The sequence below is a fragment of the Musa acuminata genome, chromosome BXJ2-7 (assembly GCF_036884655.1).
Source record: "Musa acuminata AAA Group cultivar baxijiao chromosome BXJ2-7, Cavendish_Baxijiao_AAA, whole genome shotgun sequence".
In the NCBI taxonomy this organism is placed as follows: domain Eukaryota; kingdom Viridiplantae; phylum Streptophyta; class Magnoliopsida; order Zingiberales; family Musaceae; genus Musa; species Musa acuminata.
In genome coordinates, this window is record NC_088344.1 from 7,322,624 (window position 1) to 7,347,968 (window position 25,345).

General features: G+C 41.5%; 4 protein-coding genes and 1 long non-coding RNA gene across 9 annotated transcripts; 3 read left to right on the forward strand and 2 right to left on the reverse strand.

The window, feature by feature from the left end:
* The first annotated feature begins 673 nt into the window (after positions 1-673).
* Positions 674-2,865, forward strand: LOC108953402 (uncharacterized). The gene is made up of 2 exons (XR_001979065.2): positions 674-1,272; positions 2,436-2,865. It is a non-coding gene; the product is annotated as an uncharacterized LOC108953402 (long non-coding RNA).
* Positions 2,866-3,852: 987 nt separating this feature from the next.
* Positions 3,853-6,949, reverse strand: LOC135616929 (cytochrome P450 90D2-like). Of its 2 annotated transcripts, none has more exons than XM_065116677.1 (8): positions 6,590-6,949; positions 6,183-6,507; positions 5,826-5,975; positions 5,504-5,749; positions 5,320-5,409; positions 5,056-5,241; positions 4,734-4,858; positions 3,853-4,571 (listed from the first exon to the last, which is right to left on the reverse strand). In XM_065116677.1, the coding sequence occupies exons 1-8, from the start codon at positions 6,799-6,801 to the stop codon at positions 4,484-4,486; spliced, it is 1,422 nt and encodes a 473-aa protein (XP_064972749.1). In that variant the 5' UTR covers positions 6,802-6,949; the 3' UTR covers positions 3,853-4,483. The 2 variants fall into 2 exon arrangements, with proteins under 2 accessions (XP_064972749.1, XP_064972750.1); XM_065116678.1 differs by having other exon boundaries at positions 6,586-6,719.
* Positions 6,950-8,479: 1,530 nt separating this feature from the next.
* On the forward strand, positions 8,480-11,199 carry LOC135616932 (protein IQ-DOMAIN 6-like). Of its 3 annotated transcripts, XM_065116684.1 has the most exons (6): positions 8,485-9,006; positions 9,104-9,244; positions 9,348-9,614; positions 9,702-9,929; positions 10,111-10,224; positions 10,301-11,199. In XM_065116684.1, exons 2-6 carry the CDS (start codon positions 9,176-9,178, stop codon positions 11,012-11,014), a joined length of 1,392 nt encoding a protein of 463 aa, XP_064972756.1. In that variant the 5' UTR covers positions 8,485-9,006; positions 9,104-9,175; the 3' UTR covers positions 11,015-11,199. The 3 variants fall into 3 exon arrangements, with proteins under 3 accessions (XP_064972757.1, XP_064972756.1, XP_064972755.1); XM_065116685.1 differs by having other exon boundaries at positions 8,480-9,244; positions 10,337-11,199; XM_065116683.1 differs by having other exon boundaries at positions 8,485-9,244.
* Positions 11,200-12,304: 1,105 nt separating this feature from the next.
* LOC135616931 (U-box domain-containing protein 34-like) lies at positions 12,305-16,811 on the reverse strand. 2 transcript variants are annotated; one of them, XM_065116681.1, is made up of 10 exons: positions 16,555-16,811; positions 16,349-16,470; positions 16,131-16,243; positions 15,272-15,390; positions 15,127-15,183; positions 14,870-15,045; positions 14,611-14,712; positions 13,658-14,044; positions 12,730-13,479; positions 12,305-12,646 (listed from the first exon to the last, which is right to left on the reverse strand). In XM_065116681.1, the coding sequence occupies exons 1-10, from the start codon at positions 16,736-16,738 to the stop codon at positions 12,446-12,448; spliced, it is 2,211 nt and encodes a 736-aa protein (XP_064972753.1). In that variant the 5' UTR covers positions 16,739-16,811; the 3' UTR covers positions 12,305-12,445. The 2 variants fall into 2 exon arrangements, with proteins under 2 accessions (XP_064972753.1, XP_064972752.1); XM_065116680.1 differs by having other exon boundaries at positions 14,611-14,721.
* Positions 16,812-17,730: 919 nt separating this feature from the next.
* Positions 17,731-23,464, forward strand: LOC135616933 (mitogen-activated protein kinase kinase SIPKK-like). Its single transcript, XM_065116686.1, has 8 exons — positions 17,731-18,020; positions 18,133-18,217; positions 19,699-19,833; positions 21,390-21,614; positions 21,719-21,901; positions 22,050-22,255; positions 23,016-23,061; positions 23,145-23,464. Exons 1-8 carry the CDS (start codon positions 17,944-17,946, stop codon positions 23,232-23,234), a joined length of 1,047 nt encoding a protein of 348 aa, XP_064972758.1. The 5' UTR covers positions 17,731-17,943; the 3' UTR covers positions 23,235-23,464.
* Positions 23,465-25,345: the final 1,881 nt, after the last annotated feature.

Sequence of the window (25,345 nt, forward strand, 5' to 3'; positions counted from 1 at the left end):
ATATGAGGAACAATATAATATGAGATTGTAGTGTTAGTGCTATACAAGTTTTCTTCCTATTTATCATCCATCTCAAGGGAATAAATGTAATATAAGATTGTAATATTCATGCTGCACAATTTTTCATCCATACAAGACCTAATTTGTATATCTCATCAACAACATACTAAATCATTTATGGATTCCTTAAACAAAATAAGAATCAAAGATAAAATATTTACATGTTATGGTAAAACTACAAATAGTATGCGATGAAGATGAGATGAGATCATAATATTTTATTGTCCATAAAAAATAATCATTGATAGAATTGAGTCAACATCAAAGCATTTTAGAAATTCAAACCATGAAAGACCCAAGAAAATTCTAAAAATATCTTTTAAGAACAGTCCATTAATGTATATAAAGGATAAATGACAGCATAATGAGCATACAATGAAGAACTTGCCAGAGAACCAAAGGTGACAATCTCGGTTCGAACCGGTCCGGTCCGAGTCAAGATAATTTCAAGCCAATCCAGGGTCCGTCAACTGAGCCGGTTCTCTTAGATGTGCGCCAACTGACCCGATCCGCTATTCATATTTGGGTCCAAGTCAGTATATCTAAACCCGACCCGTTGTTACCACCACAAAACGTCTCACCGGAATCGGATGCCCCTCTCTCTCTCTCCCTCTCTCTTCGATGGGCCGACGTTAGCAGCAGAAGACGACGAGAAACCAACCCTAACGCGAAGGTGACACCTGAAACGCTAATCCATAAAACCCTTACGCCTACCCAAATCAAGAAAAGCGCATGGTGTCGCTGAGTCGGGCGGCCTGGAGGGCTCTGGGCCGCTCCCGACGACCATGGCCGAGGCGACGACCGAGGTCTACCGCCACGGGAGGGATGCCGGAGCCGAGGTCTGGGAGCCCGTCAGAGAGTGCCGATGTCTCGTTTTTAAGTTCGCCACTAATAGTGTTCCAAAAATGACGTTTTGTGTCCCAAACGCGCCATTATTGTACGGAATTGGACAGGGATGGGAGAGGGCGAGCCGGCGTAAGCATAGACTACCATGGCTAGTTTTCTTGGATCTTTGGTGACTCTATTAGGTCAGGTGGCAGATTGGCTGCGATCAGCTTCCTATTCGATTTCCAGCCAGTAGCCGAAGAATTGAGGGTTTGAGATATAATTCTGTTGATTATGATTCAATTTGGTTGACTCAGACAAACGTTGATCGAGAACATTGTAGATATACAGGTTGAGACAGGGCTATAGGTGCTGCTTGTGCTTTAGGTAAGACATCGGTGATGAAATGTTGTAACTATGTCTATCTCTTAATTGGAACTGCATGCTTTCCGCTATTGACTTTTTTAATTACTGGATGCCCAGCATATGAAATATTTGATCAATTATGACTTTGTTGGATCCTTAGAGGATTATGTATGCCACATTGGTCAACCAGGCTGGCTCAAGCTACTGGAACAGCCCATATCTTTTCCTGCAGCTAATATAGTAGAAAAGGATTGGCTAAAATGTCTCAAAAGTGTCCACCTGCAGTTTATTATACAGTTCTCTTTTGTTTCACCATCATATGGGTTATTATGAAGTGCTGTTTCTTTTATATCTAATCATCTTTTGCTTTCCCCCTTTATTTCTGCTTGCTGATGCAACTGTCTTTTTTATATTTATTATGATCTTATGGTACTCAAATATGCTATCAAGTTACTCAAGTGTGAGGATGTGATATATATGAAATGTAGAACACATGTCCTAGTTGCTCAACCACCTCGGGCAGTCAATGGGACTCTCAGGTGCAGTGTCGAGCAAAATCACGAATATATTTTTTGGAATGCTCATTGTGTTTTGCAGTGCTATGCATGACAAAGTCATATGACCACAATCTTAACAGGTCATTGACATTTGTGATCGCGGGAGAGGCTATGGCAGTGGTTGCCCATGGAACTAACATATGATTGACTGTTTGGTTGCTCAAATGTTTGAGGCAACGAATTGCCAGTTAGTGAGGTCAGTCTACCTGTTGGTTTGGTATTGTTGACTTATAGCAGGCAAACATATAATAATCATAGTCAGACAATTATAAATGTAGAACAACATGATTTACTTCTTAAGGGTCTTTTGTCACTAATAGTTTTGAATTTAGATTTTTCGATATTATGTTAACCTGATTTAGATCATCGTAACTTAGGTGCTATGTCAGCATTAAGGTTTGATGATTTAATAAACTCGTTTGAGGTAGAGTGTAGCTCGTTCTTGTGCCATACTTTGGATTGGATTTTATGTTGCCTGACCGCCTTGAACATGGAGATTTTGCTTCATGTTTCTTTCTTAGATCTATGACTGGTATTCAATAATTAATGTCATATTTGGTTTTCTTTTCTCTTTACTTCAATATGTTGGAATCGTGCAAACTAATTTAACAAATTTCTTTGAAACAGGTGCTCTCGATGGTTTATTGAGATTTTGACTTGGAGACAATTCGCCGCAAGCAGTGAGACATTTGGCACCAATAACACAGTGTTGAAGTTTTTCCGTCTTTTAACGGTAGTCATCAGCTATTATTTTAATTTCCAAGAGTGGAATTTTCTCATGTTTGGAAGGCAATCGACAAGATCAAGACGAATTGAGACAGCTGGAGGATATCGCTACATTTTGGTACGCAGAGCATTAGTAATGACAAGTCTTACACATCTCTAAAGGCTATAGATCCCAAACAAGATCTGGTCATGTAATTGTAGTGCCTTTTGGACCATATTATCTAAGCTATTACCAGTGTTTTTTCTGTCATGCTCAGAACATATACATACCAAATGTCAGAGATCGAACAAACAGAAAATGAACTTTGTGGTATTTTGGCTAGTTTTCTTACTACCGCTGAGCAAAAACGAAATGTAATATTTGAATTTACCACCACACTGTATTGGGTTGTTCGCCAGACACTTTCATGTAATCGAGAAACGATTGGAATCCAAGTTATGATGCCAAAAGTTCAGTGTCATTCAAGTTGCATCTTCTGAATATGATGAATCACCTACTTGGAAGAATCTAATCATTGATTATGGCTGAGACAGCAACTGTCTATTTTATTGAGTAGCAGCATTATTAAGTTTTCTGGGCCCCTGATCTCATTTTCTCTGTCTATGTTTAGGTCTCCATTATCTCATCATTGTTCTTGCTAGGTATATCTTTGAAGCAGCATGCATGATTCAGTCGATATCTAATCACAGTAAGTTCGAATCCTTGCACAAAAAATGGAAATCAGATATACACCATTACACCAACTGGTTGGGTGAGTTTATCGATCCATGGAGCTGCAGAAATCTCAACTTTAACCTCGAGACAGACATTGTGGACAGAGTTATCGACTCTGCCATTGGTGATCTCTTCACCCAGGTAACTTATACACTTACTGATCAATGTTGGTCTCACTATAGCTCGTTTTACCTTCTCCCTCCCTTTCTAAAGCTTTCTTTCGTAGGGAAGACCTCTGGAAAGGCACAATAACTCCCATATCTTTTGCCTCGATAACTCCTCTTGCAACTTGCACCGCCGTGGGGGTCCAGTGCAGGACTATGGCCACCTCTCTCTCTCTCTCTCTCTCTCTCTTGGTTTAGTGAGTTGGAAATGGCCAGTGCGACTCTTGGTGGAGAATCTAGCGCAGTTCTGCGGTTTCAGGAACCAAATGCCAATGGCTCAGTACAAGTACATAACTGTGCCACGTACGTGATCTCAGACGCATAAATGCGTGTATAGACACGTACATGCACATGGAATTGGATTAACCTCAGCTGCGCAATGCTGATCTACGTAACTGTACGTAATGTAGAGGTACTCACCAATGGAGTCTACTACACATCCAAAAAGTCCCATATATGTGGTGTATGAACTTTAGTTTTCAGGAGAGTCATTACAAATCCCACCAGATCTTGGTGAGGCTGCTGCAAGTATCAGAGGATCTATGTATCTTGTTGTATTCTACTACATCTCACCGTGGAGCCCACTCTCCCTTGTCACATTTGGTGCAGTATGCCTAGACCTGATAGGGAAACGATGGGAAGACACCAGTGGTCTCGGAGGAGACACTGCTTGCATCTTGAGACCATGGAAGCCTTTGGACCTCTCCTCGAAGCTAAGCCACACCAAGATGGAAGAGAGTCCTTGCTACGGTCCCCAGTGCATGAAAGCAACCCCACTTCGGTGTCCTCTCCACTCCCACTTTGTCAGCAGCATGCGGCAGCACAAGCCAAGAGTTGGAATTGCCGATGAAGCTATGCTAGCTTTGGCAACCTTCTCTAGGCCCTGCATACGCAACCCCCCCACCCCCCACAACATCCCAAACCAGCTTTCACTGGTCAAAGTCTCAGACCTCATCGCATTCACCACATTTATTTCTCTTGTTGGGCGTTGTGATCCTCCTGCGACCGTGTTTCCCTTTCCTCTTCTCCTCCTCCTGAGTTCATCATGCTCCTGTTGATGTGTGGTATAATCAGCTCTTCCTCCTTACCCTGATGGGCAATCCCCTCTTCAGTCTCACGGTGGGAAAGTTCACTATCTGGTCCTCCTCTGCCGCCCACCTGTGGTCACACAAAGCCGATCCGACTCCATCACGCATGATGATGAAACGAAGACAGTGATACCAGCACACGTGTGATCCGTGATGGATGCACCAAAAGCAGGAACAAGAAGAAGCAAAGGAGTGGAGAGATCTGGAGAGGAGGGGGGATGGCAATCCTTACGTGAAGTTGGTGACCAAGTGGTGAAGAAAGATGGCAGCCTCCAGCCTGGCCAGGTCCAGCCCAGGGCACAGCCTTTGCCCACCTCCAAAAGGAGTAAAGCTACAAGAAGAACTCATGTCCCTGTCCTGTGGGGGCGCCCCATGGCGGAGAAGAACGCACTCAGATCAGATAAGCAGAGGAGGGAGATGATGTAGCAAAACAGCAACTCGCATGAGGTCGACCAACACCCCAACTCTCCCCCCCCTCCCCCTCCTCCTCCCCCTTTGCGTGTGTTGTGCAAAGGAGGGGCAGGTGGGGTGATGGCTCACCAACCCCTACTCACCTTCCACCTCCATGGATCGAACCTGTAGGCCTCGCCGTAGTGGTTCTCGTCGAGGTGGACCGACCGGAAGTACGTGAGCACGCACCACCCTTTGGGTATCAAGTGTCCCCTGATCTCCACATCCTTCACGGCCTTGCGCATGATCCCACTAATTATGTTCCCCATACGTAGGGTCTCCGTTATGACCTGCGCAATCATTCATCTACGTGAATTGATGCCGCAAAATAATCGAACTCGATAGCACCGGATTGACACCCAACTCACGTCTTGCGTAAAGGACAAAGACATGTAGTCTGTCCATCGCAGATCCTCACCTACCAGCGATCTCCTCTTCTTCAGCTGCGTATTCTCTTCCTGAGATCAATTTACAGTGAAATGTCATCTTGACATGCATGAACAAGTAGAAGACCTCCCTGTTCTTAGAGTTCAAACCAGAACGATTTGGTACCTGCAGATGCTGGAGAGCAAGAGGGCATTCGCTGAGGTACTTGACTGCTAGTGTGACAAGAACAGGGACGGAATCTTCAGCCGGAATCATCAGATCGATCATGTTGTCCGATATCAGATCGTCGGTAAGTTGATCACTGGCGTCGTTGATCAACACGTCGACAACATCGCGCGGGGCGCATCCCGAGTTGTTCTTCCTCTTCTCTTCGATGATGCTCTCTATCAACATCCTCATCCTCTTCTTTGCCTGGTCAAGTAGAACACTGGGTTGAATGAATGCCCAACCAAACCAACCATTAGCGTCACCGTAGCGGTAGACTTGCCTGTAGCGATCTGTAGAGTCTACTTCCGGGCAGCTTCACGGGCAAAGACATCAACCCGGCAATAAATTCTTTGAATTGTTGCTTCAAGAACGCCATCTCCTTCTCTTTCTCCAGCCCTATCAATGCTTTAACTAGTATTTGGAAGACTACCTGATCGACACAAACTAGACATTATTGATGATAACAACATTACAGGTGCAGCTCATTAAATCCACGGCCACTGAGCCCATTCTTAGGCCTCTCATGTGGTGCCACGGGTGTGCACGTGTGCACGGAATTAATGAGGGGGCGGGCGGGGGGAGGTGGGGGGGAGCAGAGGAGGGGGAGGGGGGGAGGGCCGATCGAGAGAGGACTAACATTCTTGGTCTCGTCTTGGATGTGGATGAGCTGATGGTCCTTCCACTTGGCCATGGACTTCCGCACGTACCTCTGCATGTCACCGGTGATCTGAGCCTTGAGGTCGGGGGACTTGAAGAAGGCGCCGATGAGGCCGTGAACTCTTCGCTGGAGGTTCCCGTTGATCAACAGGATGGAGGACTTCCCCATCAGTTCGGTGAGGGATTTGGGATACCACGGCACGAAGGAGCTCGCGTCGCTCTGCAGTATGCGCCTGCTGACCTCCGCGTCGGTGGACACGATCGTCGGACTACCGAACAGGTGAGACCTGAACACCTTCCCGTACCTGTACAGCGTCGCGGGCGTCATGCAGGGACGGGTGATGTACGTATGTATGAGGAGTTATCGATTGGTATTCACGTACGTACATGAGCCTACGCTTGTCCATGAATCTCTCGGGGCGAGGCGAGTAGGCGGAGGACACGAAGTGGAGGGTCTCGCCGACTAGAGGCCAACCACGGGAGCCTGCAGGGAGCTGCGCTCGTTGGTTGTTCGTCTTCTTCGTCCTCCAAGTCCGGGCGATGGTCGCTGTCACAAGGAGTGCAAGCGACGCCACCCATAGCATCAACAGTTTGTCCATCTTGATCCGGCGATGCTACATGAACCCTTTGCCAGGTTACATACCGATGATGATGAGGAGGCGGAGGAGGAGAAGCAGATGGGAGAGGGAATGGGGTGTGAGGTGAGGTGAGGTGAGGTGAGGAGTTTGGTGTTCGAGAAGGTAGAAGTACAAAGCCCAATTGGAGGGGCTCCGGCTGTCCCCACACAATTTAATGGTGGTGTCGCCCCCACGTCTATGATTGAGATTGCAAGCGCAGCTGCACGCCTCGTGCCCACATGTGAAGTCCATCACCCCCCTCTCTCTTTCTCTCATGTTTATTAGATGTAAAGCATGCAATGATCTGTGCAAATCTTAAGTTATGAGTCACATATTTATATAAACTAAAAGAAACAATCCCATATTTAATGCAATAATAATAATAATATAAAATTGAATAGTTATGATGTTTTATATTTCTAATTTATTTATTAATATTTTCAAAAAAAGGGAGCATTTCAATTCTCTCTCTTAATTATTAGATCCAATTGAATAGTGATTTTGACAAGCTTTGAGTCACCAAGTCACATTAATTGGACACAGACTCACTGCCCCACCCAATTATACAAACAATTTGGATCAAATTAAGGTCTGGCCACTTTCTTGCTTGGCAAATTGATATCACTTGCTTTGCCCACATGCATCCCTCCTTACATCATTGGATGTGGGTGAGGATGGCACTCCCTTTTTCTTGTGGATTGCATTAACTTGATCTGATCCTTGATGTCACCTGAACCCTAAAGCTTAGGATCAAAAGAAGCCACATCATGTGAGGTGGCATGATGGAGTCTCACCAGACATATGATAAGACATATAAATCTAAATATTTAATACATTACCATGATATTCAAAGTAAAATTTTATTCAGATCTTTCTAATTTAAGATATTATTTTGATGGTGATATACTACACACACTTGTAAAAGGTTGATCATTCAAATATATCAATAAAAAATATAAATTTACTTATCAAAGTAAAAAATATTAAAAAGTCTTCGTTTCTTAATTTTTATTATTTACAAATGATTATTTATCTTTGAAAAAAGAAATAGAGAGTTTAAAATTTTATTCGATTTAAGCATGGATTCTGATAAGGTCAATTAGTCCCACGTTAGTTAAAGAGTATGGAAACCAATGTCTCGTAAGTCTATCAGATCTCGTTTACTCTCAAAAACGTTTTTAGAATTTACATGTTTCAAAAGGATAAAACTATGCGAGTACATCGATTGTCTAAAACAGATAATTTTTTGCGAGCCTACGGGCTGCACCCAATGCTCGATCGACCAAATGCGATGATTCTCTACGAATATAAACTAATTAAAGTTTGAATCCTATTGTAAAAAAGATATAAAATTAAAAAAAAAAAACATAATTTTGAATCCATCGATGATAAATTTTGAGGATGGAGAAGATAGTGTTTTGCTTAGGGAGGGAGAGACGAGGACAAACGGAACACTCGTACGCCTTGGCATCACCGTAGAAGGCATGCAAACCACGGCATCGCCATGCTCGCCGATCTCCTCCACCCGCCCACGCAACCCATCGCCGTCACAACAGGAGGCGATACAATTAAAACAGGCGAGAGGTGTGAGCAGTGGTTGGGGAGATCAAACCATGATGGTGACCACAGAAGTTCTCGCTTCAATGATCCGACACAGAAAGATGGTCGTTCTTCTTTCCTTTTTATTGGTAAGATATCAGACAGTAGAGAGTCTATTCAGGTCTTCTTCTACCAAGATCATGCAGTACATATCAACTCCAACTTTATGTACTTCACAAGATACATGTATGCATGTAGATATCTTGTGTTAAAACTCCTCATTCTCTTCTTCGTGCCTGTGGCCAATTATTGGTCGCTCTCTCTCTCTCTCTCTCTCTCATGTTTGTGTCAGAACTCCACATCTCAGCCAGCCACCCTGCTGTGGTACCTGCACTGATCCCACCCTCTCTTCGTTCACATTTCATTATCTTTGGTTCATTAGATCGTTAAGCAATGGCGGATGATGAATTAGTGGCCTGATGAATAGACCATCAGGTCTTTAGCTCTGTCCTTTCCCCAAGAAAGAGGCTTCGTAAAGATCACTCTCTTTATGCATAAAGAACAAGAGGAAAGATGAACTATACAGCTTTGGGAGTTAACCCAAGCCAACTGCACCTGCTTTCCCGACAAAGTGAAAGAGAATCCAAGGTTTAGATTTGTTAGATCCTCTCTCTCTCTTAATCCAAATCCCTCCATGTTCTTTTGAATTTGAAATGTTATACAAGCAGCTACACCGTCTTCTCAGAGTCTGTAGCTCCATTTCCGAAGCTGCCACCTTTCGCTCTTTCCTTCCGCTGGGGTGGAAGCCTGTCAAGAAATGGGTGGTTCGGGGAAGTGGATCAAGTCGTTGGTCGTTGTCCTCAAGAAGCAAGAGCAGGATAGCTGTGTAATCGCTGCAGTCTCTGTCGTTTTCCTGTTCAATCTCTTCTCTCATGGCTGGGTCTTTAAAGACTCATTGCGGTTGCGTTGTTGGTTTCCCCTTCTTGAAGGAAAAGAGTGGCGATGGCGATAACGGGAGGAGCAGGAAGTGGAAGAAGCTGTGGAGGAGCTCCTCGTGGGACCACCTGTCGCTGCGGCGGGGATCGAGGGGCAGCAGCCGCCGGTCGGCGGCGTCCGAGGAGTCCGATGCCTCCTCGGTCTGTGACGCGTTCGCCGCCGCCGCCGCGGCCGTCGTCCGCGCCCCTCCCAAGGACTTCAGGGCGGTCAGGCAGGAGTGGGCGGCCATCCGCATCCAGACCGCCTTCCGCGCCTTCCTGGTAACGGAGGAGGACTACACGTCCGGATCAATCTTGCACGAGATGCCTCCAACAAAAATGAGAGCTTGTTGTGGATTGGGATTGCAGGCGAGGAGGGCGCTGCGGGCGCTGCGAGGGATCGTGAGGCTGCAGGCCATAGTGCGGGGGCGGCAGGTTAGGAAGCAGGCGGCGGTGACGCTGAGGTGCATGCAGGCCCTGGTGCGTGTGCAGGCGCGCATCCGGGCGCGGCGGGTGCGCATGTCCACCGAGGGGCAGGTCGTGCAAAGGCTGCTCGAAGCCCGCCGCGGCACACTGGATCCTCTAAAAGAAGCAGAGGTAGCAGACTTGCCTTCTTATCCTTCCATCACAAGCTTTTCCTCGTTCTTTCCTCCAAAATCCCCATCCATAGTTTAGTTTAATGTGACATCAGAAAGAAGTAAATGCTTCGAGATTAGCTACGAATGCTTTGTGAATCTTCCTTGTATCATGCTGTTGTGCATCATCTCGTCGTTCTTAGGAAGGATGGTGTGACAGTCCGGGCACAGTGGAAGAAGTAAGAGCAAAGCTACAGATGAGGCACCGAGGAGCTGTCAAGAGGGAAAGAGCCATTGCTTATGCTCTTTCTCAACAGGTGAATACAATAAGCATAGTTTTCTTTCAGCCTCTTGCCCGATTGCGTAGCAAAGTTCTTTCCCTTCTTCTTTCAGCAATCTAAGTCAACCCTCGGTGGAAGGTCAAAGCAGAGTTCGGTCTCTTCAAAGCATAGTGGTTTTGATCAGAGCAATGGGAGCTGGAGCTGGAGCTGGAGCTGGAGCTGGTTAGAGAGGTGGATGGCTGCAAAACCATGGGAGAGCAGGTTGATGGAACACAAAGTCCACAACAATCCTTCCGACGCTGAATCCAAAGAAGACATTTTTGGCATCTACTCAACATGTAGTGAGCCTAGTTCTGTGAGGATAAAGAAGAACAACATCACGACCAGGGTTTCGGCAAGACCCCCAACCATCACTTACAACCACTGCTGCAGAACTCGTTCTGCCTCATCCCCAAGCACCGAACTATACTTCAACGAGAGCTCTGCATCGTCGTCGTCTATCTTCATGTCAACACCGTTCTCGAGCAGCACTCTTCTAGCTTCAGAAAGGACAGAGGACAGCAGCAGCAGTAGGCCCAACTACATGAGCTTGACTGAATCGATCAAGGCGAAGCAGAAAGCTCTGAATGCGCAAAACTCCACACCGCAGGGGCACTCATCCCTGGCTGTTCGCTCTCATCGCAAGACTTTATCTGGTATCGACACAGATTCTTCCATCTTCTCTTGCGATCTGGAGAATCAACCACCACAAAGGGAGAAGAGTTCTGTAAGAAAAATGGAGAGAGTAAATGGTTACCATGGCAAACTACACACTTATGGATCTTAGTGTTCCTGAACGATTGGCTTCGAAGCCTTGGCATGCATGACATGACTCCTTCGCATGTGTGTTCAACATCTTGTTGTAATGTGTGTTTATAGCTTCTGAGGAACTAAAAATTCTTACTGCTAAGAGACTGCATTGTCTTTTTGAAGGATGCATGTGTTCTGCAATTTGACAGTCCTTTGTGTGAAGATCTGATAGATTAGATATCTGCTTTACATATGAATGCAATGTGAGAAACAATAGTTGCTGAAATATTCACAAGCACAAACATACAGTGCATTTCAAGATGTTTCTGATTTGAAGTATACACACATGAATACCTGCTTGGAGCTTCATTGTACATCTGATTCCAGGTATAGCACCATTGTTTGGTTCTTTGCATGCCATTAAGGTCTTGACATATATTTCCTCAACAACAAAATACTTCTGCAGGTTTTTTATTCTACGAGTCTCAACAGATAAGATTTGCGCATCTTTTCATCATATTTTTACTCAATTTTCTCTTCTCCATATGCTTTAGCATATTTATCGAGTAACAAAGAATTATCAAAATGAGAGCCAAAGATCCATATAGTCAATCCTGAATAGTTCAAATATTACAGCTTGTGATAATATGAAATTGCCCAAATCTTGTTACAAATATTAGATCATGAGATAGCCTTACTGTGTCATGAGCTAGAAACAGGTTTGACTTCCATGTGGATCCAAGACAAGGTGCAGGAGACTACAAATGTTTCATTTTCCAAATTGGAATTAGCAACTTGTTTGAAACTGTATTTGGGAATGCAACACAAGTTGTTGATTTGATTTACTTAATCCACAAATTAGCATCCATTGCCATCTCTCTTTGATCAACAAAATCTCATACTAAGTATAATATGCAAACAGGCAGAGTTTCCAACCGATACAGTTGTATTCTGAAGTGTTGAGGCTCCAAACCTCAACTGGTCAACAACTTTGCAGAGGACATCTTTGGTTATTTTACTGATCATTTATTAACTTCTGTTCTAAGGAATCTTTCTATTAATCTCCAAACTTCAATTGATTATGCCTGTTTACTTTCTTAATGTCTTTGTTGGTGAAATTTCACACTCCAACTTGCCAAATTGGTGATCACTAGGTCTTTTTATGTCTCTCTGTTTCATGATTAAGAGAAAGATTCCTTAGAACAGAAGTTAATGGCAATAAACATTATGTCCATGTAATTAGCCAAAACATTGGCGGTGCATAATTCTATCAGCCAATTAATGACAATAAAATAAGCAAAATAAACAGCTCCAGGACACTTCTCCATGACAGCATAAAGAATTATGACTACTGTCATAAAATGCACACTATTTTACATACACCAAAGATTTCGAGAACAAGGGACCTCCAGTCAGGCATCCTTTAAACAAAAACAAAACCGAAAAAAAATGGACACAGCACAATCACTCAATTCCAAGAGGTTGAGAATGCTACATGAGACTTCCATTCTTGTATTGCTAATCGCAACGAATGGTTCGGGATTATGGAGGTATGAGGAAGTCTAATTTTGTTCACAGGAGATGTATCATATTTCTCAAGCCATGCCCTGATAGCTTTATGCTCATATGTATAACCATCAGCAGCAACATAGGGGTCATCCATTATTTCCTGCATGCAGACAACAAATGCCTCTATCATGAAAAATAGAGCCGAAAGAATTTAGAAGACTTGAACATGTATTTGAGTTTTACCATTAGAATGGGACAGAAATAATGTTTCGGTGCATCGATGTTGTGTTTCTTCAGATTAATAATAGCATTTCCCTTGTTTAATATATCTTCGAGTTCTGGCAAAACCTCTGAATCAAGATCAGGCCGTTCCCTGCATGTCAGTCGAGAACATTGCAAAGCAAGTTTCGCTAATCTCTCTGCCTCAGCAAGTGGCCAATCTTTTACTGATTGGTCAAGTACAGCAGAAAATGTTCCTCCTCTAATTGCATTTTCCATACTTACTATCAGACCATTTGGGTTCTTCCCTGTCAACAACTGAAGCGCAATCACCCCCCAGGCATACAAATCGGACTTCGGCCGAACGGTGCCAGTTCGTTGATATTCAGGATCCATGTAAAAGAATGTACCAGCAAGAATGGTTTCTCTGTATTCTGTGAGACCATCAGGCACCACATCAGAGAGGAGCTTTGCTAGTCCAACATCTCCAATCTTGCTAACATAATTCCTATTTAACAAAATGTTCGCGGGTTTCAGATCACGGTGAACAATGGGCTCAGGCTTGTTGCCATGCAAAAAAGTAAGTCCACAAGCTACTTCATAGAGAATTCGGAATCGAATTATCCATGGGAGTGGCCTTTTGCCATCCCTATTGAATAGATGATCATCTAAACTTCCATTTTCCATGTACTCGTATACAAGACAACCGCTCTCAAGGCAGACCCCAAGCAATAAGACCAAGTGAGGATGATGAATTTGGCTAAGAATTTTGACCTGCATAAGATCAGAATCAGTTATCTTTCTTCCCCTCTCTAGCAGAATGATAAGGAAATAAATGACTGAGATGACTCGGATCTAGTAAGTTGTGTTTTAGCAAAAAGGAAAATGCCCCTAAAATCCAACAAATATATTAAACTTCAAGAAAGAAAAATAATGTGGGTTTCGTGCAGACCTCTCTAAGAAACTCCGCTTCCTTGTCACGTGCATCTTGTCGAAGAACCTTGACAGCTACCAGGGTATGATCAAGGTTGCACTTGTAGACATACCCACAACCCCCCTCTCCTATTTTCTTGGCTTCGGAGAAGTTATCAGTGGCAACCTCTATTTCATTCTTTGAATATCTTCGGCACCATTTGCTGTTTAAGAAATAACCATCTATTGTTTTTGATAATTCAGAGGATATCCTTACAAGTTCGGCTTTATGTCTATGTTGGGCCTCCTTCACAGACACTTGTTTTGCTTCCTCAACTTCTTTAATTGCTTCCAACACTTTCTCTCTCTCCAACCCATTCTTCAATTTCTTTTCAACTTCAGAGTATTCAGAAGAAAGTAATTGAAACTGTAAGAAGCCACAAAATGGATCAGATATGAGCAGTAGGGAAATTGAGGTAGATCAGCAAAAAGGGGAGATACAAACAACTGAAAGATGTATGTTATGTGGAATGATGAGGAAAAGTCATGAATTGATGGAAAAGAAATAATGAACATTACTATTCTTGAGAACAACGAGCCACAATGATTTAAGTATTACCTTAATTCGATACAATGCAAAGTCTGCTTAAGCACAAACATTTTAGGAAAAATCCAAGACAAATAGGATAATCTGATATTCATGTTGAAGAGTCCAAAAGGAACAGATCAAGAAAAAATATTTTGAAATGAAGGGAACTAAACACGCTTTCTAAAAGAAAATTAACAAAGAACAAAATCCTACAATGCTATCCAAAAATGCCAGCTTCATGAAGTAGAATTGGACATTTGCCTATAAAAACATAAAACCATATACATCTACAAAAAGCACAAAGGTAAGTTTTAGGCCTTTTCGGGTATGTAATGCAAACATATGAAGCACATTTCTCAATTCCAGCTTGATTTTGCAAAGCAAGAATTTTTTGTTTTTCAAACCTTCTTCTTTGCATGAACCAGATCATCACAAACTTGATCATACATAGCAAGAATGTTCTGGGACTCCTTCCTCGAGTTTGAAACTTCAGCTGGAGACACATCCTGAAGGTTCTTTTAGGCAACAAACATCAGTGTCAATATTACAATAAAATTATACATTTTACTATGTACTGTACTAATTACTAGCTAGTCAATCATTTTGAGGATCTAACCACACACACGCACACACACAGCGCAAGGGAGGGAGAGATTTGTTGACCTTTCTTGAAGAGTGAAACATAAAAGAAGATTTGTATTTAATAGAGGCCAGAAAGCCATAATTCTTGTTATTTAGTTCTCCTTCCTCGTGTCCTCCAATAGAAGGTAAAGTTTCAAAACTTCTAACAGAAATTGACGAACTTGGTTCGCTGAGGGCTCGAGAATGCAATGTACCACCTGTCAATAATGATAATATGGGTGAATTACCGGCTTCCAATCCATACAATGAAAAAACTGCATCAAAGAGAGGGTTCCTACGTCTTTGAACAAATAGCTTGCCTTTGATTGTTTGTATATGGGTGCTAATGCTGGGATCTGCCAAAAGCAAGATTACAAGAATGACAATGTACTGAAATCAAAATTATAGTAAAATAGAAATTAGTCAATAGGATTTTGCACAAACCATCAGAGACTTGGTTAGCAAATTTCATGATGAGCTTGCGCCGTGACACAGCAAAAATGTTGCAATAATCTGGAGAAAATTTCAGAACAGTAGTTGGCACATCTGGGCCCTTCAATATCCTAGGAAATTGGAATTAGTAAGGATAGAAGCTCATTGAAGACAGTAAACTAGATTGTCCAAAGCTGCAGATAAACATAATGTTTTTCCTTATGACATCTACTCAAGTAGAATTTGGCTCCAAACAATGACCAAAGCTCAATTGAATCCACCACAACCATGACCTGCTAAATTCACACAAATCTGTTCAGCAGCAAAGTGAAAACAACACCGAGCAAAAAATCAAGAAAAATAAAATGTTGCGTCCAAAATATTATGAGGAATGTTGCTAACAAGCTTGAGAATGAGTGCCACACCAACTTCTGAAGTAAAAAAAGAAAAAAAAGCAAATAATGAAAAAGAGGGAGCAAATATGAGAAAGGATGTAGAAAAGCCAAAAATCCCCCCTGAGCAAAACAAACATAATCACAATGATCCAACCATCCAAATCATATAATAAGATTCTGAACAATCATGCACTGCATGATCCATCCACAAAATGGATTAATTGCTATTGTTCAAGCAGATTAGGAGGATACAATGTTAGTCAAAACAAACTCATGGCCTACGATGATCAAGTTCGACCAAAGATGATTGGCCAAAATAAGTGTCATCATTACTGAACTTTCAAAGAATGCAGAAAATCTAAGATCTATTACCTACATATAAAATCTCAAAAAATACACACAAAAATCGCATGTCAAAGCAGGTTTGATAACTCTACTAAGGATTAATTGCAACATCATGGTACTACATAGTTAACCTTCGAAACCGAAATGATGAATATCCCAAAACCAAGTTCTTAGTTCCCGAAATCGAAACATATTCCAACAGAGCAGCAGCAGGATTCTCCCCTTCCAGTACCAAAGTCTCCACCTACAGAAAACTTCCAATTTTTATGCTAATCTCGTCGAATTCCAACCTAAAAGAACATTTCCAAGGGGGAATAGAAGGGGGGATGAGATACAGTAAAGATCTCACGTTTCTAGTGCCGCAGAGTTCTCTGAACGGGAACAACACCTGCTGAGCCTTCGACTTCAGGTCCTGCACGTACATCTCAACCACGTCTTTTCCCAGGCGGTCCAGCGGAACACGCTCCCCGGCTGCAGAAACAAGCAAAATTTCTCACGTTTCGATCACAGCAGTAGGGTTCGAAGGAGAGGAGAAAAGAGGGTCGGGGGGCACACATGGAGAGGGGATGGAGGTGACGGCCCGGATGACGTGGACGAGGACGACGCGGTGGGCGTGGGGGACGAGGTGCTCCGCGGCCCACCGGACCGCGCGGCGGCTCCGGCCGGCGCCCCTTCCGCCGCACACCGCCACCGCCACCGCTGCCGCTGCAGTTTCATCGCCGGTGAAGACCTCCATCATCCGTCGGCGGGTGGAAGAGGAGAAGGGGCGCTTGCGCACTGTGCCCGTTGGCGGACGAAATATCCCGTGCGAGTCAACGCATTGAAAGCGGACAAAACTACCTCAACTAATGCGACGACTTAGGAAACGAAGGGAGAGATAAGAATCTCCGTACATTCTTTTTCTTTTGTATTTTGTCTCTACACTCCAACTGTCTATGGCACTAAATAATATATGTTTATTTATCTAATAAAATGCAAAATTGCATATATCATATGTTATGTATAGATTTTCCTTTATTTTAAATTTTATTTTAACACATAAATTCTCATAATTTCTTTAAAAAAAATATAATCATAATCTTCATCATTTGACCTTTAGAGGAGACACAAGGGCCATAATCATCATAATATCCTTTTAAAAGTACTATTTAAATCCATAGTGAGAGCACAAAAAGTGTTCTAAATATCTTATTTTAAAAATATTTTTAATCTCAATTTTTTTATTTATTATATTTCATGTGAACTCGAACATCTAATTAATCAAGCGAATTGAAGGAATATATATATATATAATTAAAAAAATATTATCTTTCGAGATAATTATGATTAATTATATATATATATATATATATATATATATATATATATTAATATATCAACTAGTAAAGACTCATGAATTATGTCGGTTCACATGAAGTCAGTCAATTGAGGCTGCTCCACAACTCACCATCAGCCAACCACACACATCAATAAACGTTGGGAGATGTTTTTGTTGTCATGATCATTTAATTTCGACTTCAAACGTGTTCGACCTTTTGCTCCCATTCATTGTCTGGAGGACCAGAGGCAGATCGTGGAGTCATCAGCACTCGTCATTTTGGTTCGATATTCTAAATTCATTTGCATTTTATGCTGAATAATTCAATCCAACACATCCAAATTGTTTCTTTCCCACTTTAATCGCTTATATATATATATATATAGAGAGAGAGAGAGAGAGAGAGAGAGAGAGAGAGAGGGATTGCATTTAGGGGTAAGACGAGCAGCCGAGTGGGCCGCAGGAACGCGTCACCGTCCGGGCTTTAGATTCTGTGAAGAAACGGATCGATTCTTTGACCCGCACACCATACGAGAAAGTCTTGCCCAATTCCCGCAGCTCTTCTTCGCCGTCGTTGTCCAAGGACGAAGCAACCAGAGGAGAAGAGAAAGCCGAGCGCATCCCCGATGAGGAAGGCCGGACCTGGTAACTCAAAGCTCAAGCTGTCCGTCCCCGGCCACGAAGCTTCTATCGGCAAATTCCTGTAATGATATATCCTTCTCTGCCTGCTTCCCGTTCAATTTCTTCGTTTGCCTTTTCTTGATTTTTTCCGGTGTTTTTTGGCATCTTTTTGCGATCTCTGTGGAGGAGTGTAGGACTCAGAGTGGTACGTTCAAGGATGGGAATCTTCTGGTCAATAAGGACGGGCTCCGGATCGTCTCTCACAGTGAAGAAGGCGGGGTAACATATCAATTTCCTTCCATGTCCCCTTTTCCCCTTTTCCTTTCCTCTCTGCTATCTCAAAGATTCCTTTTTGGTTTCAGCTTCTGTTGTTTTTTCTCTTAGTAAGGAATACCATCAATCGACTCGTTGTTAGATCGAATGATAGGAACTAAAAATCATCAACCCTAAAGCCAGCCAGTCAAGGCAACCAAAGCCACACATGCGCATACATATACGCCCACAAAAATGATTTCTTGGAACAAAAGAAAGTTCAATGCTATATTAGTTTCTGATCAATATGTTGAGGCAGTTCCTCCTATTATCCAATAGAAAAGTAGTTAAGAACACTGTCACGATAAGGTGGCTTCTCCTCCGGAGGAAATTGTAGGCACCAAGCATTGGAAGGAATTTAGATTGAAGATGTGTGTATAATCGAAGTCTCTCCTTTCTGGTATTGATCTTGTTCACAAGCCCCAAGAGTTATTAGCTTCATGAGAATACTCGTTCAAGTTCAACTGGAGCCTTTTGACCTCTTCTCTTTTCGTGCTCTCTGTAACAAAAATGAAAGTATGTCATCTGCTTACTTGTTGATTTTGTGGTTATGTTGACAAATATGTAACTGAAATTCAGAAGTTTGATCGAGCTTAGTTTTTTTTTTTCTAGTATCAATTTAAAATTAATTTTGGAGCTTTTTTTAAGCCCACTAATCTACATAGTGATCAAGCTGGAGGTGTAGAATTGAGCCAACTTGAGCTAATTTGGGCAGCTTGATAAATGGTAAGTTTTAAATTTGCAGCATGACTTATTCACGCAGATAAGTATCGAGCCCGTGAAGTCTAAAAGTATTTTATTGTTGAAAAGGTAGGATCAAGATTTAGTTTATGCAGTTTCAGTGTATGTAATTAAGAAGTTCTAATAGTATTGTGTGCAGTACTTCATTGCATGATTCACAACCCAACACGATAGGTCCATTAGCTCAATTACTCGAATAGAGTGGGCCGTAATTGCATGGCCTAAAATTCTTATGCTCAAAATTACTATTAGTCATTATCTGGCCTTATACATCCTCACCACAGATCTGTTGTAGTTTGTTTTCTCGGTACGATTTGGTCCAATAAGTTGGTCCATCAACCTAGTAATCTGGGATTCTGGATATAGCTGATCTTTAACTACTTGGTCCCAAGTGAATAAGCCTATCATTAGTAGTTGACCTAGCTGCTCTAATATACTCTCATAATTCCCTTCCAACTTTTGACATGGGATTAATTAGGGTATCATATTTCATGTGTGATAGATGGAAAATTTTGTTCATCATGGCGACACATGTCAATATAGACCTTTTGCATCCTCACAACAAGAACTTGCATGTACCATTTTCTTACTTCTATTAAAGTTATACCAGTATACAATTGTCATTTTTGTGCCTTTTCGAAGCACATGGTATGTTGAATACTGGTCATTATTGGGCTTCTCACAATATTGCGTATGTCTTGATGCAGCCACCTCTTATAAAACCATTGGACAACCAACTCAGTCTGGCTGATTTAGATGCCATTAAAGTAGTTGGAACAGGTGGTGGTGGAATCGTGCAACTGGTTCGTCACAAATGGACCAGTCAATTTTTTGCTCTCAAGGTATAGCATCAGTTATATGGCATTTGTGGCATTTGTTTTGAGTCAGATATTGTTGCTTTTTAGCTTTACTTCGATTTGCTCTCAAGGTATAGCATCAGTTATATGGCATTTGTTTTGAGTCAGATATTGTTGCTTTTGAGCTTTACTTCTATTTGCTCTCAAGGTATAGCGTCAGTTATATGGCATTTGTTTTGAGTCAGATATTGTTGCTTTTGAGCTTTAGTTCTACCAACATGTTGAATTGTCTTTTTCTTTTTTCCTAATTTAAATGGCTATGATGAATCTATCTTAACAAATGTGGGTGTAAGGTGTGCGCTGAAATTTGGGAGTCCCGAGAAGGAGTCTCGCCCACATGGGTTTGTTCGAGTTATTGATGAAGCTCTTTCTGCTATTTAATTTTCGTCTATTGTACAAAATACAGAAAGCTTCTTCTTCCTTGTTTCATTTGCCATAGATTGAAAACTCTACATGTGGCCTTTGACTTGCAAACGCTGTTTTGCTCCTATATAAGCAACCTTCTGGGTATTCACCCAACAATTCAGTTCCTTGGATTGAGAATTGGGCATGAAATATCCTCAATCTTGTCTGAATTGTAGGATGGTCTCCTTTAATTTAGATTACATCCCTCAAGCCCTATGGCCTGAAGCTTAGCTTTGGGAGTATATTAGTCAACATACATTTCAGTGAGTTTCATCAGAACAGAAATGAAGAAAGAACACAACTAGACTGAAAAACAAAGATAGTTTGAGATGATGATCCAACAATATGAATATATAATCATACTATTTGAAGTAATATTTAACCAAAACTTAGAGTCTGAGGGTTCATTCCAAGTCAATATAAGTCATTCGAGCCATATCAGACATATCGCAACTTCAAGATCTCAGTGTTCCAAATCAACTTTTTTTCTGTTGCTTGATCTGTCTGATTTTAGTTTTCAATTAAGTGTTTCTTTCTTTTTGGAACCTAAAGAACAAAACCTCAGAGTTTCATGTCACTGCTTCTAGGTTATAAACCATTCTACACAATGCATGGCAAACCATCATGGTTATCATGTAAGAAGTTGCTTGATGTTTCTAGGTAATAAGAGGAAATATGGAGGAAGATGAAGATGTATATCTTTGCCATACTTCTGCCTAGCAGACATAATTTTTTGCCAAAGCTGTACTGGTTTGCATGTTGGACATGTTCTAAGACTGTCAAATTTTACATTGAAGATAGATCATCATTATCCTGATTAAAATCATTTATTTACATTGTTTGTCAAATTTTTTTGTGTCAGAGAATGTTTTATGTCCTTGTTTGCTTCTATGGCTTCTATTAGGAGAGTAACTTTTCGTAGCCAGTTTTAGTTCTCTTCATTAGGTGGTCTGAGCCACTTGTAGTATCAGCACAATATTTAATTCTTTTCACATCTTATCAGACACAGTTTCTCATTTATTACCTTCATGACTTATAAATGAAATGTAAAATTATGTACTCTTCCTGCTATATAAGTTCAATTAGAAGCATCAAATCCTTGAATGGAAGTTTCTAAAATAGCTTTTAATATTCAGGTTATACAAATGAACATTCAAGAGGATATACGGAAGCAGATTGCTCAGGAACTTAGGATAAGCCTATCAACCCAGTGCCCTTTTGTAGTCCTATGCTATCAGTGTTTTTATGACAATGGTGTTATCTCTATAGTCTTGGAGTATATGGATGGGGGCTCACTTGCAAATTTTCTGAAGGATGTCAAAACAATTCCGGAGCCATATCTTGCCGCAATCTGTAAGCAGGCCAGTGTTGAACGGCATCGATGGTCATGGTTATTTGACCTATTATAGTATATCAGTAAACTAGCAGTCATCATATTCCTGAACATTTTTCGTTGTTCTTGCAGGTGCTAAATGGTCTAATTTATCTGCACCATGAAAAGCACATTATTCATCGGGACTTGAAACCATCAAACATTTTAATCAATCATAGTGGGGAAGTCAAGATATCTGATTTTGGTGTGAGTGGAATAATTGCAAGCTCTTCGGGTCAGCGTGACACCTTTACTGGTACCTATAACTACATGTCTGTAAGTATTCGTCCCCGAAACTGCTAGTGATTTGCTTGTTTCAAGATTTTTGTTCCTCTCATTTTGATTTTGTTAGCAAAATTTTCTATATACTAATATCCTTAGTGTGTTGAAGCCATAATCATGCTAGAACCTTTTTGATTTGTAGCCAGAAAGAATCACCGGACAGAAACATGGTTATATAAGTGATATTTGGAGCTTGGGTTTAGTTATGCTGGAGTGTGCCACTGGTCAATTTCCTTACCCACCTCATGATAGCTTCTATGAACTGCTTGAAGAAGTCGTCGAACAACCACCTCCATTCGCACCTTCTGATCAGTTCTCTGTGGAGTTTACATCATTTATTTCTGAATGGTAAATATACTGCTAATATTTGCCAAGAAATGTGCTTCCGTACTCAAAATTTACAATTTTCCATTTTTCCCAAAAAATATAATTGCTTATAGTGCTAAATCATTTGTATTCTTGCTTCAACCCCCCCAACCCATTCAAATAGCCAAGAACTTTATTATTTATTTAATCTGAGTGTTAATTCCATTAGTTCCCTCGGCAAAAAGCAAGATTATTATGCCAAACAAGTTCAGGGCCAAATAATTGAACGTAATAAAGTTGGTTATTACATTGTCTGAAATCTGAATGATGCACTCCTGCAAAAGCAAAATTACGAGGCATCAATGTTGCTTGACTCAATTACTGAACTAAGATTCACGTGATAAAGTGGCAGCTAATAGATACTTCTTAGAACCATGCATCAGAGCTTGAAGGACATGGTTGAACATGAAAGACATCATGGTATGATAGGAATTCAAGTTTTATACATCTGATGCACCTAATGCAAACCATTTGGCCTCTTCTGTTTAGACATCTGCAACCCCTTGAAAATTTCAGAATTTGTAATGAAACTCTCAGGCTTTTTAATGTTTTTATCATTTGTGGTTTGCAAAAAATAAACAATTCATTGTGGTCATCATTCAGATAAGGTGACTATGGTTGTACGATTTTCTTGCATCACTCTAATTTTTCCTTTTTGTTTCTGTTTATGCTCTACAAGTCTTCTAACTTGATCCCATACTTATTTCTCAACTAAGATATTTTTTTTGTACTCCATATCCAGTTTACAGAAAAATCCCACGGATAGAAAAACTGCACAGGTTCTTTTGGTAAGTTAATATTCTTATCCTCGGTTCGGTTTTTTTTTCCCCATAAATGAGGCCATTGCTTGATACTACACTTGAATATCCAGAACCATCCCTTCTTGAGCATGTACGATGACCTGAAGGTTGATCTTGCTTCATATTTCACCTCGGCTGGGTCGCCACTGGCTACGTTTTAAAGGATCGAGTCGTATCCCGAGTTTGTTTTTCCATTACATTTCTGCTTTTGGATCACTTTGTGATGTTGTATGAATTGACATAACGGGGTGGAGAGCATGCTTTTGATGTTGGCTCGTGTAACTTTGATGTGGAATAAGTGTAATCTTATATCATCTGATGATGTACCATTAAGTACAAGTTGTATAATCGACAGTGAGATGCAATGAAAAGTGTAGTCGTCTCTTGGTCAGTAGTTGTCACCTAATCCCGTACTGATCTGCTGATTCTTAGCATTCATGAACGAGTTATGTGCCTTCATTTACTAACCTGCGGTGGTATCATTCGGTTCATCGTAAGAAACACATTTATCACAAAATAGAGCTGGAATGTGGAGACTCAGAGCACGAAACTGATACGATGGGATCATTTTGCATTGGTGTTCTTTGTGGTATCTCTTGAATTGAAAGCTTATGGCAGCATATCATATGCAAGTTTCTTTGGAAGAAAGAACAGGATGCAGGTTTGTGGTGGTATGTTATTCTGACTCCAACCAACCCAAACACTTTGGAGTGAAGCCTTGAGGACTACACATCTCCCGAAAAGGGTTCATACTAAAATTGTTCTGAAGAGCGAAGAGTCTTATGTTGTTGCATTTGGAAGAGGAAAGGAAGTTTGATTGGATGGCGATGAATTTTGCTCCATATCCCACTTCGGCTCAATCATAGAAAACATCTTTTTATCTTGATGTAGGATGTTTAGAAAACTAGTCTGGCATATAACAATCGATATAGGTGTCGATATTGAGTCTCAATTAACTAGAATTAATGATCATATCATATGAATCATTTACTATCATTCAACTGCATTAAAAAAATCTTAATTAAAATATATATATTTAAATATTTATTTTGTAGTATATATATATATATATATATATATATATATATATATATATGTATATATAATCCAAGTTATATTTTTTTTGTTAAGATATTTATTTTCAGTCGGCAGTGAAATATCACTGCCTAATACTCATGTAGATAAATAGAATAAAAGAAATGACACTGTTCTTTGGCAGATCATTCTCTGCATGTCTCGTGCGAAGCCCGTCGCAGATTTGGTCGGCCACGATGAGACGGAAACTTTCGCTCATTCGCCGAATCAGGAATGTCACGTGAGGGAACCGACGTCATCGCTGACGACAAGCTCGTCGGCGGCGATGGCTTTCTTGGAGGGGAAGGGTTGACGCAATCGCTGACGTCTCGCTCTCATCGATGCGTGAGTGCATGGGAACGAGAAATCCATCTAATGCGCGAGTATAAATGCGACGTGAAGTGACGGATGAGGACCTCCGTTTCATGATGAGAATGCCTTTGATCCTACACACATGAAGTTTGCTGTTGCTAAAAACATGACGAGGAAGAAGAGCGCTCGCAACTCGATGCCGCAAGCGAATATGACAAGAATATATATATATATATATATATAGAATATTAAAAATTATTAGAATGAGATTGTAAATAGTAAAAAAAAATATTGATATAAATCTCTATAAAAAAAAAAAACCCATTACATATTTTCGATTGCACCGTGGTTTTCGCTACCACGCTCCATCTCATAATAACTAAATAAATCATGTGATGAGGGTAATAATGGCGATGGGACGTGACGTCAGCAACGCCCGGATGACACCTCGCGCCTTGGTTGACCTGACAGCGCCTGGCCGAGGCAGACCAAGACGATGACCAGGGCACGCCACATCCTGCGCAAGCCCGGTTCTTCACGTCACGCCAGCCAACACCGATGTCAGACATCACCAGGAGTATGATCCTGCTCCCCGCCAACGGGCACATTAGGCAACGGTAACCTTCCCTATAAATACCCTCGTGCTCATGGTGAGACGGGAGGGGAGAAAAAAAGGAGGTAAGGTAAGGAGAGGGTAAGGAGAAGAGGAAACAAAGATAAAACCCCCTGTGACTATCAACTGACTTGATCGTCGGAGAGGTCGGGTCGAGCTTCCCGACCCAACCTATCTGCAGGGACGAAGACGGAGCGCCTCCCGTCGCATGCCCAGGCAAGGAGTTCCCTTCCAGAGGAAATGGTTGCCTCGTCGTGATCGGACCACCACAGT